We start from the raw sequence: 14,288 nt of genomic DNA on the forward strand, positions 1-14,288 counted from the left end.
CTTCCCCTTTACCTCATCCTTCTCCTCTACCTCCAGCTCCTTTCCAGAATGTTATGAAATGGTTCCCAAATAGCCTAACTACGTATTTAGTGCCCAGCTAGTGCATTTGGAAAATCTGTTTCAATAAATACAAACAGGGTGGCACGGTGGTGTAGTGGTTAGCGCTGTCGCCTCGCAGCAAGGAGGTTCTGGGTTTGAGCCCTGTGGCTGACGAGGGCCTTTCTGTGCAGAGTTTGCATGTTCTCCCCGTGTCCGCATGGGTTTCCTCCGGGTGCTCCGGTTTCCCCCACAGTCCAAAGACATGCAGGTTAGGTTAACTGGTGACTCTAAATTGAGCGTAGGTGTGAATGTGAGTGTGAATGGTTGTCTGTGTCTATGTGTCGGCCCTGTGATGACCTGGCGACTTGTCCAGGGTGTACCCCGCCTTTCGCCCGTAGTCAGCTGGTATAGGCTCCAGCTTGCCTGCGACCCTGTAGAAGGATAAAGCGGCTAGAGATAATGAGATGAGATGAGATCTCTGCAATTATCTGGAGATTTTTTTTAATATACTGTATATATTTCCTCCCTCTCGTTCTTCCCCTTTACCTCATCCTTCTCCTCTACCTCCAGCTCCTTTCCAGAATGTCATGAAATGGTTCCCAAATAGCCTAACTACATGTTTAGTGCCCAGCTAGTGCATTTGGAAAATCTGTTTCAATAAATACAAACAGGGTGGCACGGTGGTGTAGTGGTTAGCGCTGTTGCCTCACAGCAAGAAGGTCTGGGTTCGAGCCCTGTGGCCGATGAGGGCATTTCTGTGCGGAGTTTGCATGTTCTCCCCGTGTCCGCGTGGGTTTCCTCCGGGTGCTCCGGTTTCCCCCACAGTCCAAAGACATGCAGGTTAGGTTAACTGGTGACTCTAAATTGACCGTAGATGTGAGTGTGAATGGTTGTCTGTGTCAGCCCTGCGATGACCTGGCGACAGCTGGGATAGGCTCCAGCTTGCCTGCAGAACAACATAAAGCAGCTAGAGATAATGAGATGAGAGAACTACAAACAAATAATATCTTCCCCTGCTTGAATATTAAAATATTTTGGCTTTGTTGGTCTCAGAGACTGTGGTAGGGTTATACATCAGCTCATCAGAGTGGTGCATGATTTCTCCTCATGGACCTGCCAACATTATTAAGAAACACAAACACGGGATTCGAACCCATGTAGTGTCGTGTGTTTTAATTCTAACACAGTGTAGTAGCCCGATGTGCCACTTAGGCAACGTAGAAAATGTGTCTATATATAAATAAATATCTCTCAAAAATGAATAACTATCGCTTAAATTTATTTGCATCCAGAATATGAGAATTAAAAAAAAACTTTTAAAATCACTTTTGCAAACTTCTACATTCTATTTTCTAAACTCTAAAATAAATATCCGCTAGATGGCGCTGTATTTGACATGTCGATTAGTGTCGTTTCTTTAAAAAAAAATTACACAAAAGTATAATTTATGAACAGTTATATTTACTGCTAGATAGCATTATAATGTTATTCTATTCAAATCACAATGTTGTTGATTAGTTTATTGGCAAAAATCTTTTTAGAAAATAAATTGCAGATCGGAACTGAATATTTTTGCATGTTTAACCCGAGTCTTATTAACAAACGGACTTTACGCAAGGTTTGGGATTCACAACCGTATGTGTAAATATTGACAGTGAGTTTAACGTAGCTGTCTTTACGCTTATAACGTAGCGCGCTGTTCTTCCAGGCTGGGTGGGACTTTGTCGTTGTGGTGCGGTGAGTAGCCCGATTGTTATCAGTGCTGTGTTTGTATTAACCGCCATTTCAGCTTTTGAAATTGAGTAGTTTGAATGAGGGATTGTTCTCAGAATAAATAAAATCATCCAGGAATTAAAACGTTGTATTTTTTGGTTCAATTTAACCGGAAGTGTCAGACCTGTCCATTCATTGTTGTGTTTCTGATGAGCTGTAACTAATAGCAACGTTGAGGTCCATAAGGGGATGCAAAAATAACGCAGGAATAATATTTGTATTATATTAAATAATAATAATAATTTCCTTGTTTAGTTATTCATTACTCTGGAAACATGGCGAAACGCAGAATAACGCAGGAGACGTTTGACTCGGCGGTGAGGGAGAACATTGAGGAGTTCGACATGGAGGAGAGTGAAGCTCTGAAAGAAGCAATCGAGCAGTTTGAGTCTCAGGGTAATTTTACAGCCTTGTGTTTCAAACCTCCCTGAATGATGGATGATGTTTTTTTGTAACGCCTCTTTATGTACAGGTGTGGACCTGAGTAATATTGTGAAGGCAGTACCAAAAGCATCTTCTCAAGAGACCACAGATGATCAAACTCATGAAGTCCTCCAGGTACAGTGATGATGATGAAGATTATTCATCTCTTTCTTTCTGTTGCACTTGGTCTTTGTTTACAGAACTGCATGATCTTCTTCATCCGACAAGTGCGTTCTGGGTTCCGAGGGTTTCTTGGCTAAGTAAGCACAGCCAGCCGCTTTGCTTATTTAGCCAAGCTTATTTTTGCTGGACAACCTCCAAACTCCACACACTGGGCTTGAACTCAAAACCTTATTTCTGTGTCCAACAGTGCTAATGACTGCACCACATGGGACAAGATGTTTCATAAAAACACTTCTATAGGGATTGAGTAATGATCAGTAGGAACAATTAGTTTATTACGTTACAGGCATTTAGCAGATGCTCTTATCCAGAATGATGTACAACGAGCAGTTGGGAGTTCGGTGGCTTGCTCAAGAGCACTTCAGCTATTCCTACTGGTCCAGGAAATCAAACCGGTGACCTTTCAGTCCCAGATCTCCTTCTCTAACCATTAGGCCATGGCTTATTGTTATCCCAAGAAGTTTGTCCTGGTGCTATTTAGCTTGCATGTTCTTGTTTTTCCTGCTGTAACACATCTTATTCAGCTCATCAGCTAATTAACAGCCCTCCCTGATGTTCAACAGAGAGTACTCCAGGATCAGGGTTGGGAACCTGTGATTTAATAAAAACCTCACGCCATAAGGCCAGCTTTTTCCCCACTGCAGTTGGCCTCATCACTAAGATCAGAGACCCCCACTGACTCAAACCTCGCACTTCGTCTCTCAACTGCTATTTTTGCACGTTTCAAGGTCACATCACACATCTTCATTCTGTGACCTTTTATTGCACGTTCTCATCTCATCTCATTATCTCTAGCCGCTTTATCCTGTTCTACAGGGTCACAGGCAAGCTGGAGCCTATCCCAGCTGACTACGGGCGAAAGGCGGGGTACACCCTGGACAAGTCGCCAGGTCATCACAGGGCTGACACATAGACACAGACAACCATTCACACTCACACCTACGGTCAATTTAGAGTCACCAGTTAACCTAACCTGCATGTCTTTGGACTGTGGGGGAAACCGGAGCACCCGGAGGAAACCCACGCGGACACGGGGAGAACATGCAAACTCCGCACAGAAAGGCCCTTGTCGGCCACGGGGCTCGAACCCGGACCTTCTTGCTGTGAGGCGACAGCGCTAACCACTACACCACCGTGCCGCCTTGCATGTTCTTTGGCTGTTTATTTAACCCACTGCACATATTCACACACATCATGACTCTTCTCCATCTTCATCATGTAACCTATTTTTGCAAATTCCGGGACATACTGGACAGCTTGAACTTGAACAACTCATGCACATACCATCTCATGCAGAGACTTTTGTCTCTGCTAAATCTTTCTATCTTAATTGTTCAAGCACCAATCACCAAAACAAACTCCTCGTATGTGAGAATGTACTTGGCAATAAATCTGATTCTGATTCTGATAAAGGTGCATTAAAGGGGAACTGAAGTCCTTTTTAAACTTGCTTTATTTCTTAATTAACGTCTTATTCAGTTACGTTTTCGGTTTTATTAACCTTTATATCATGACTCGTATTGGCATATTATATTACGCTTTTCGGTTTTTAGCCGTGTTGAATGTAGTTCGTTTGGTCCACGGCAGGCGCCGCTTATCTGCACGATCTTCACGAGACTTGTGCGAGACTTCAAACGTGAAGTGTCGGCGCCACCATTTTGAAAACTGTTTACAGTGTCCAGATCGCCATATCATTCCAATTTAGATTAATTTCGAGATTTGCCAGCTTCATCAGTGATTGAGATTATTCCATACGACTTTGAACCAACATGGAGTAGAGTTGGAAAGATGACAGGATAAGGACGAGTCCGTCACGCTGGTATTTACGTCATTACTGTTGCACAATTAAAACATGCCAGATCAGGCGGCTGGTGGGTTTTCAAAATAATAAATACATGCATGTATTTTTGTGGTAAATATTATAGTGAGTGCATTTCCTACCTAATCCTTACTAAGGTTTCGGACAGCACTACAAAATGGCGTCCCCGCTATATAGTGATTTGGGACACAGGGAAAACTTCCGGCTTGATTACGACAACATTCGAAGGAGGGCGCGTGCGTCTTTTGACAACGTTGATCACTTTGATTTCCGCTGTACGTTTTACTTCCATCCTACGATGTCTCGCACAGGTCTCAACGAATCTCGTTTACAGCGGTTGCTTTGACATATGGACTGATATATTACGTAGCATATTTCAAACACTCATAACTTGCTCTAGCAGTGACAAAATAGCTGTCAGAAACGCATTCCTATATTTAATAAAATGAGAAATGGAATTTTGATGATAAATTTGCCTTCAGTTCCCCTTTAAAGGAACAGTCCACCGTACTTCCATAATGAAATATGCTCTTATCTGAATTGAGACGAGCTGCTCCGTACCTCTCCGAGCTTTGCGCGACCTCCCAGTCAGTCAGACGCAGTCAGACGCGTTGTCACTCCTGTTAGCAATGTAGCTAGGCTCAGCATGGCCAATGGTATTTTTTGGGGCTGTAGTTAGATGCGACCAAACTCTTCCGCGTTTTTCCTGTTTACATAGGTTTATATGACCAGCGATATGAAACAAGTTCAGTTACACAAATTGAAACGTAGCGATTTTCTATGCTATGGAAAGTCCGCACTATAATGACAGGCGTACTAACACCTTCTGCGCACTTCGGCAGCGCATTGATACGGAGCTCAGATATCAATGCGCTGCCGAAGCGCGCAGAAGGTGTTAGTACGCCTGTCATTATAGTGCGGACTTTCCATAGCATAGAAAATCGCTACGTTTCAATTGGTGTAACTGAACTTGTTTCATATCACTGGTCATATAAACCTATGTAAACAGGAAAAACGCGGAAGAGTTTGGTCGCATCTAACTACAGCCCCAAAAATACCATTGGCCATGCTGAGCCTAGCTACATTGCTAACAGGAGTGACAGCGCGTCTGACTGACTGGGAGGTCGCGCAAAGCTCGGAGAGGTACGGAGCAGCTCGTCTCAATTCAGATAAGAGCATATTTCATTATGGAAGTACAGTGGACTGTTCCTTTAAGCTCTGCCCCTTTGTTCTCATGGTTTACCATGTTTAATTAACTCTTTGCTCTAATTGGCTGCTGTTAGGCAGTGACAGAAAGTGAGTCAAAGCAGCCACGACTATCAGCATTTCTTCATTCATTCATTCATTCATTCATTCATCTTAAGTCCATACTTTATCCTGGTCAGGATCATAGCGCATCCGGAGTCTATCCCAGGAACACTGGGTACTATGCAGGAATACACCCTGGAGGTGATGCCAGTCTATCACAGACCATGTATACACACTCAAATTTATTGTCATATGCACTCGAGACAGTACAATGAAACCTGTTTTTAAACCTGTGGCACAATTCACTGTAGCCATACCACATACAAGCATGTCTTTGGATCACGTGAGGAAACCCAGACAGACACACACAACGTATGCAGACAGTAACCCAAGCTCAGTGTTAAACCCTGGAGCTGTGATCAACAGTTAAATTTAAATTACCATTAAAAGGACAAACGAAGGGGCGGCACGGTGGTGTAGTGGTTAGCGCTGTCGCCTCACAGCAAGAAGGTCCTGGGTTCGAGCCCCGGGGCTGGCGAGGGCCTTTCTGTGTGGAGTTTGCATGTTCTCCCCGTGTCCGCGTGGGTTTCCTCCGGGTGCTCCGGTTTCCCCCACAGTCCAAAGACATGCAGGTTAGGTTAACTGGTGACTCTAAATTGACCGTAGGTGTGAATGTGAGTGTGAATGGTTGTCTGTGTCTATGTGTCAGCCCTGTGATGACCTGGCGACTTGTCCAGGGTGTACCCCGCCTTTCGCCCGTAGTCAGCTGGGATAGGCTCCAGCTTGCCTGCGACCCTGTAGAAGGATAAAGTGGCTAGAAATAATGAGATGAGAGGACAAACGAAATGCCAGTGTCAGTAAAAATAAATCGATTACTGCTCTAATGTCCTGTGTATATGATTTTCCCTCAGGCTCTGCAGTCTCTCAGAAGCGCGTTAGAGTCCTCGTCCACATCCGTGTCCGAGAGCTTAAAGCTCTTCACAGAGCAGTGCTCCTTCAGCTTTGCTCAGCGATACCTGGCGGCCCAGAAAGATGCCTATCCTACACTCCTGTCCTGCTGCCAGTCTGCTGGTGAAGACCGTGAAGTGCTGTCTGCTACTCTGGCTGCTCTTTATGCACTCACTGATGGCCAGCCTGATCTTCTGGACGCTGAGGGTCAAGACTTTTTGATAGACACCTTACGCAGCCAGCAGGAGGACCCTGCGCTTACCTGTCTGGGAATCCGGACGATGCGTCACTGCTGTCTGAAGCACGAGCAGAACAGGCAGGACCTGGTGAAGGCCGGGGTGCTTAACTTACTCACCAGTGCCATAACACGGCATGTTGAGCAGCCTGACGTGGTTAAAGAAGCCTGCTTCGCTCTTAGAGTCATGACCTTTGACGATGACGTGCGAGTTCCTTTCGGCCACGCGCACGAGCACGCCAAAATGATCGTGTTGGAGCACAATGGACTGAAGGTCATTGTAGAAGCTGCCAAAGGTGAGATTTGTTTCTTGGATCTGCATCTGATTTGATGAATATGATTCTAATGGGGAGAAATTAGAATTAATACGTTTAATGAGTGTCCATGTAGGACAGGAGGTGTTTATTGATGACCACAGCACTGTTTAATTCTCGAATCTGATTGGTCAGAAGGCGGTGATGATTTTTGTATTTCTATAGATTCTATAAGTGTTTCTATAGTAACAAATCATTCACAGGGACTTGTATGGTGGATGGTTCATATAACCTAAACCTAATAATAGACAAATTTAAAATTGTGTTTTTATTTAACAAAGGGAACACGGTAGTTGATATGGTGAAGCCTTCTGTAAGGAGATATACAGTGTCTGACAAAAGTATTCATCCCCCTTGGTGTTTTGTTGCATTACAAGCTGGAATTAAAATGGATTGTTGGGGAGGTGGCACCATTTGATTTACACAACAAGCCGACAACTTTAAAGGTGCAAATTGTTTTTTTTATTGTGACAAACAATAATTAAGATGAAAAAAACAGAAATCTTAATACTTGTAGAGCCACCTTTTGCTGTAATTACAGCTGCAAGTCTCTTGGGGTATGTCTCTATTAGCTTAGCACATCTAGCGTTGGTGTGCAGCAATCTTCAAGATTCTCAATTGGATTGAGGTCTGGGCTTTGACGAGGCCATTCCAAGACATTTAAATGTTTCCCTTTAAACCACTCCAGTGTAGCTTTAGCAGTATGTTTAGGGTCATTGTCTTGCTGGAACGCGAACCTTCATCCCAGTCTCAAACCTCTGGCCGACTCAAACAGGTTTTCCTCCAGAATTGCCCTGTATTTAGTGCCATCCATTTTTCCTTCAGTCCTGACCAGCTTTCCTGTCCCTGCAGATGAAAAACATCCCCACAGCATGATGCTGCCACCACCATGCTTCACTGTAGGAATGGTATTCTCAGGGTATTGGGTTTGCGCCGCACATGGTGTTTCCCATGATGGCCACTAAGTTCAATTTTAGTCTCATTTGACCGGAGAATCTTCTTCCATGTGTTTGAGGAGTCTGCCACATGCTGTTGGGCAAACTCCAAACATGTTTTCTTAAGCAATGACTTTTTTTTTTTTTTTTTTTCTGGCCAGTCTTCCATAAAGCTCCGCTCTGTGGAGTGTACGGCTTAAAGTGGTCCTATGGACAGATACTCCCATCTCCGCTGTGGATCTTTGCAGCTCCTTCAGTGTTATCTTTGGTGTCTTTGTTGTATCTCTGATTAATGCCCTCCTTGCTCAGTCTGTGAGTTTTGGTGGGCGGCCTTCTCTTGTCAGGTTTGTAGTGGTCCCATATTCTTTCCATTTTGCTGTAATGGATTTAATGGTGCTCCCTGGGATATTCAAAGTTTGGGATATCTCATCTCATCTCATTATCTCTAGCCGCTTTATCCTTCTACAGGGTCGCAGGCAAGCTGGAGCCTATCCCAGCTGACTACGGGCGAAAGGCGGGGTACACCCTGGACAAGTCGCCAGGTCATCACAGGGCTGACACATAGACACAGACAACCATTCACACTCACATTCACACCTACGGTCAATTTAGAGTCACCAGTTAACCTAACCTGCATGTCTTTGGACTGTGGGGGAAACCGGAGCACCCGGAGGAAACCCACGCGGACACGGGGAGAACATGCAAACTCCGCACAGAAAGGCCCTCGCCGGCCCCGGGGCTCGAACCCGGACCTTCTTGCTGTGAGGCGACAGCGCTAACCACTACACCACCGTGCTGCCCAGTTTGGGATATTATTATTATTATTTATTATTATTATATATATAACCCAACCCTGATCTGTACTTTGTCTCTGACCTGTTTGGAGGCTGCTTGGTTTTCATGTTGCTTGCTTAGTAGTGTTGCAGAGTCAGGGTCCTTCCAGAACAGGTTGATTTATACAGGCATCATGTGACACTTTGATTGCACACAGGTGGATCTTAATCAACTAATTATGTGACTTATGAAGTAACTTGATTGGGCCAGCTCTTATTTAGGGGTTTCATACGAAAGGGTGTGAATACCTATGCACACTCCAGATTTCTGTTTTTTCATCTTTAATTATTGTCACAATAAAAAAACAATTTGCACGTTTATAGTGGTAGGCACGTTGTGTAAATCAAATGGTGCTAACCCTCCAAAAATCCATTTTAATTCCAGCTTGTAATGCGACAAAACAGGACAAACACCAATGTAGCTATATATATTTTCCTACAATATCATGATCCATCTTTACTTAATAATGAAATTTAAATATTCACGGTGTTACCGCAGCCCATCCCGAGAACATGCCGGTCCTCAGCGAGCTGTGTGCGACTCTGTCCCGCCTCGCCGTGAGAAATGAGTTCTGCCAAGACATTGTAGATTTGGGAGGACTGAAGTTTATGATGACGCTGCTCGCAGACAGCTTGGACTGTCAGGTGAGAGTGTGTCTGGAATGTCTTCAGCTACGAGATCATATCTAGGAATTTGTTTTAATCAGATGCGATTAAAGCTGCAATCAGTAATTCCTGTTTAGGAATTTTTGGGACTGCAAAATTGTCATCGGGAGCCACTTTTTATTATTAATTATTTTACTGTCAATATTTGTTCTGATTCTATTGACTGTTTTGTTTGCTTCCAGGACCTTGTGAAGCAGGTGTTGAGCGCGTTGCGGGCGATTGCCGGCAACGATGATGTCAAAGACGCCATTGTGAATGCAGGAGGGACGGAGCTTATTGTCATGGCGGTAAACCGGCACATGAGTAATGCGCAGGTGACCGCCCTGAATTGCAAGTGAAAAATGCTGTCCTGTTTGGAGTTAAAATGAAAGCTGTGGTGTGTGGGAGATTATAAATAAATCTCACTGCTTGTTGGCAGGGCTCAAAATGAACTTTTTAATTCACTCATCCAGTCGGATAAGCAGCAAGAGTTTTCACATGTCCTGACCATAACCTTTTTTATTATTACTATGTATTTACTAGTTCAGTGAAAGGAAAGTGATTTCACAAAGTTTATCAAAAAGCAGGTGTAGTTATGATAATTATGCTTTTATGATTTATAATTTTTCAATAAAACAAACTTTAACTGGAACATTAACCTCCTAGGGCTTAGCGGTCACATGCGTGGACAGCACTTTTTAGAAATTCGGAACAAGAATCCACATATGTGGGCATACTTTTTCTCTAAAAGTACATCTTATCAAAAGATGATGCTTAGTTTTTATTCTAATCAGGTTCTAATAAGCCCAAATAGCAAAGAGAAATAAAAAATGCATGTAAAAAAACAGCTTGGGCCTTAGGAGGTTAAACAAAAACTATCCAGTGTCCCATTACAGTGCATGAGTTGTTATAATCCGTTACCTGATCTGCAGTTTCAAGAGTTGGGATTGTCGTCTTTTTCACTTTCTTTTGATTAAATGAAACCAAAAGAAAACCGGTTGGACATGATAAGGGTGACAGAATCACACTGTGAATGAAAACAAACCATAAGCGAATTCGACACTGTCAGAAAATTCATGGTAAATATTTTACAACATCTGTGATGGTTAATGTGAACCATACAAAAGAAAAATACAATGAATGCCCAAATGAAATGAAGATTCACCACAGATGTTTATCTTATTGAGGTACTGTATTTGGTCGCCAACTCTCCAATTTCGATGAGTCTAATAATCTATAATTAGATATTGTGACATGGTTACTTTTACACACACACACACCCGCTGTACTCGGCTTCCCCGGAATTTCATCAACAATAACACAGCTAGATCACTGAAGGGATTTAATTAGTTTTGTTGGAACTTATTGATGTAACTCTTGAATAATTACTATAAAAATGGTGATTTTCAACAAATATCCAACGTGACCGGCAGATGTGGATTTGACTTGTCCGGACCAAACATTAACAGTGGCCCGACTGTCCGGGACAACCAAATGTCGAGCCCTGGTTAGTCAGAGGGCTTTGGTTATTGTAATATGGTTCAAATCAGATCAGATAATGGTTTTCCATGGTTTCAATGGTGGTGTTGGGATCACTTCTTCTGTACATAACGTCTCTGCTGTCTCAGGTGTGTGAACAGGGCTGTGCTGCTCTCTGCGTGCTCGCTCTGCGCAAACCCAACAACTGCAAAGTCATCATGGAGAATGGAGGAGCTCTGGCTGCGCTGCAGGCCATGAAGACACATCCAGCAGAAGTTAACGTGCAGGTAAAAACACAACGCCATGACATGACACGTTCTTAATAGAAGCATAGTTTTCAGAAATTATGATCCAAAGGGTCAAAAAGTGTAAACTGTGGGTAATTTGGCACCTTTGAGTGTTTGCCAGGTGAATAAGCGAAAGAGTCTGTACTCTGTTGCAGAAACAGTCATGCATGCTGCTCAGAAACCTGGTGTCACGAACACGCGATTTCAACCAGCCCATTTTGGAGATGGGGGCCGAGGCACTGATCGGGCAGGCCCTGGCCTCGCACAGGGACTGTGGTGACGTGGCGAGAGCCGCTCTCAGAGACCTGGGCTGTCAGGTGGAGCTGAGAGAACTATGGACTGGCAAGAAAGGAAGCCTGACTAACTAACGCACCAAAAACTGTAGCAGAGGAACTGAGCAGTTCAACTAATAATAATCATTGTCCACCATTAAAGAGCATTCTTCCAAAAAGTATAGGATTTAGGCTCTAAGGTTCTGTTCTTCATACTTTGATTAATGGAATTGATTGGATTGGATTGGACTGGATTATTGGCCATTTGACAGAATACTGGATTTTTCCAGAACAAGTGCAAAGCTGATGAAATTGTTCAAGCGCACAACTTACTTTTTTGTCATCAGTTTGCTAAAGCAGGTAATTGAATAAAATGCAACCCCATTTCCAGAAAAGTTGGGATATTTTCTAAAATGCAATAAAAACAAAAATCTGTGATTCGTTAATTCATGTGAACCTTTATTTAACTGACAAAAGTACAAAGAAAAGGTTTTCAATAGGTTTACTGACAAACTTAATTGTATTTTGTAAAGATAAATAAAGTTAGAATTTGATGCCTGCAATACACTCAAAAAAAGTTGGGACAGAAGGATTATTACCATTGTATTCCATCACCGTTCCTTTTAATAACACTTTTTAATCGTATGGGATCTGAGAATATTAATTGTTGCAATTTTGCAATTAGAGTTTTTGTCCTTTCTTGCTTGATACAAGACTTCAGCTGCTCAACATTCCGTGGTTGCTGTTGTCTGATTTCTCCTCTTCATGATGCACTATACATTCTCAATAGTAGACAGATCTGGACTGGCAGCAGGCCAGTCAAGCACAGGCACTCTGTGTCTACGAAGCCACGCTGTTGTAGCCCGTGTAGAATGAGGCCTGGAATTGTCCTGCTGAAATGAGCATGGACAGTGTTCGTACAGGTCCTTAAAGTCCATAAAAGTCCTAAAAAAAAATGAATTTGTAAAATTAAGTACTTAATTATCCATAAAATTGATGAAAATCTGTTAAAGTCAATAAAAGTCCTTAAAAATCAGGGGGGTTTTTTTCGTCTCCCTTCTAATAACACATTTTTAATTTCCGAAAACGCTGTTCCCGCTGCCCCGATTCGCGCAAACGACCCTGTTTCACAGGCGAACTGCACTAGCGGTCAGGGGCTGAACAAAGTGTATAGTGGCGACCCCTGGTGTCTGCTTTTGAGAATAGTCCGGAACCACGTGGCGCTGTTCGGAATCAGTCCCGAACAGGGTCACGTGACTACTTCGTATCAGCTCGGTCGCCCGCCATTGATGCGTATTAATGGAAACACGGATTAATACATGGGATACATGGGTTCTGGGCCACCCTGTGTCAATTTAATACTTTTAGTTTCAGTTGTTCCTGAACAAAATGAAAATCTTGTGAAATAAATTTTACTCTAAATGGAATGTTCTTTATATTTTTTTATTTTTAGCCACTAACCATTTCCTCACCCACCGTTGAGGTTTTCTTAAAATCGTTTTAAATATCAGACATATCAGGAATTGCTGCACTTGTTGCAAGATTTGGTCAAGAAAAGTCCTTTAAGAGTCATAAAGAAAACAAGCAGACGAAATGTGGGAAAATAAGCAAGTGATTGTTACAATGGGCAATTTCACACCAGTGATATTCAGTTTTGGTCACTGGTCACCTTAAAAAAATGAAAATTGGTCCTTAAAAGTCATTAAAAAAGAAGCCTGAAAAACTGTGGGAACCCTGATGGACTTTCCAAGAAGAGACATCGTCTTGATGGCAACATATACAGCATGTCTCTTTAAAATCCCAGTATATGCCCCAATATATCAATGGTACCTTCACACACATCCAACTCACCCATGCTGTGGGCACTGCTGCCCCCATACCATCACAGATGTTGGCTTTTGCATCTGTCTCCAAATGATCTGGAAAAACTAATACATGCCTTCATCTCTAGTAGGGTTGATTACTGCAATGGCCTTTTCACAGGCTTGCCAAAAAAGACCATCAAACGACTTCAGCTGGTTCAAAATGCAGCGGCTAGGGTTCTTACACGAACAAAAAGAACAGAGCACATTACTCCAATTCTAAGGTCCCTTCACTGGCTTCCAGTAAGCTACAGAATTGACTTTAAAGTATTGCTGCTGGTGTACAAATCTCTAAATGGTACAGGGCCCAATTACCTCTCTGATCTGTTGCAGCGGCCTAACCCAATCAGATCTACCAGATCGCAACAGAAAAATTTACTATTAAAACCAGTTGTTAAAACAAAGTGTGGTGAAGCAGCTTTTAGCTACTATGCAGTACAGCTATGGAACCAACTGCCAGAGGACATTAAAAATGCTCCTGCTGTTGGCAGCTTCAAATCTAGGTTAAAGACCAAGCTGTTTTCAGATGCTTTCTGTTAAATAATTAATATTTTTACATTTTTTATAATCTTTACTTTCTCTGCATGTTTTAAATGTACTTTAATTTTATTCTATTTTATTCCGCTGGTTTCTTTTTCTCCTTTTTTCTTTTTGGCATTTTATTTTATTTCTATTATTGTTTAATTCTTATTTTCTTTTAATTTTTTAAATTCTTTTAATTAATTGTTTTAGAATAAAAATAAAATTATTTTATGTAATTTTATTTCTCTATTGTTTACTGTTTTTGTTTTTGCTTCTGTAAAGCACATTGAACTGCCATTGTGTATGAAATGTGCTATATAAATAAACTTGCCTTGCCTTGTCTCTGATGATAAACTGGATGGTCATGTTCACTTTTGGCATGGAGAACACGACGTCCAGTTTTCCTGAAAACAAGCTGCAGTATGGACTCATCTGACCACAGCACACGTTTCCAGTGCCTTTCAGTCCATC

At 42.4% G+C, this 14,288-nt stretch overlaps 1 protein-coding gene across 3 annotated transcripts; it reads left to right on the top strand.

The window, feature by feature from the left end:
• Positions 1-1,671: 1,671 nt before the first annotated feature.
• armc6 (armadillo repeat containing 6) lies at positions 1,672-11,620 on the top strand. Of its 3 annotated transcripts, none has more exons than XM_060906294.1 (8): positions 1,672-1,776; positions 2,068-2,208; positions 2,285-2,370; positions 6,397-6,964; positions 9,250-9,395; positions 9,599-9,730; positions 11,024-11,161; positions 11,317-11,620. In XM_060906294.1, the coding sequence occupies exons 2-8, from the start codon at positions 2,088-2,090 to the stop codon at positions 11,527-11,529; spliced, it is 1,404 nt and encodes a 467-aa protein (XP_060762277.1). In that variant the 5' UTR covers positions 1,672-1,776; positions 2,068-2,087; the 3' UTR covers positions 11,530-11,620. The 3 variants fall into 3 exon arrangements, with proteins under 3 accessions (XP_060762277.1, XP_060762279.1, XP_060762276.1); XM_060906296.1 differs by lacking the exon at positions 1,672-1,776 and adding an exon at positions 1,783-1,989; XM_060906293.1 differs by lacking the exon at positions 1,672-1,776 and having other exon boundaries at positions 1,783-2,208.
• Positions 11,621-14,288: the final 2,668 nt, after the last annotated feature.

This window comes from Neoarius graeffei, chromosome 23 (genome assembly GCF_027579695.1).
Source record: "Neoarius graeffei isolate fNeoGra1 chromosome 23, fNeoGra1.pri, whole genome shotgun sequence".
Lineage (NCBI taxonomy): Eukaryota > Metazoa > Chordata > Actinopteri > Siluriformes > Ariidae > Neoarius > Neoarius graeffei.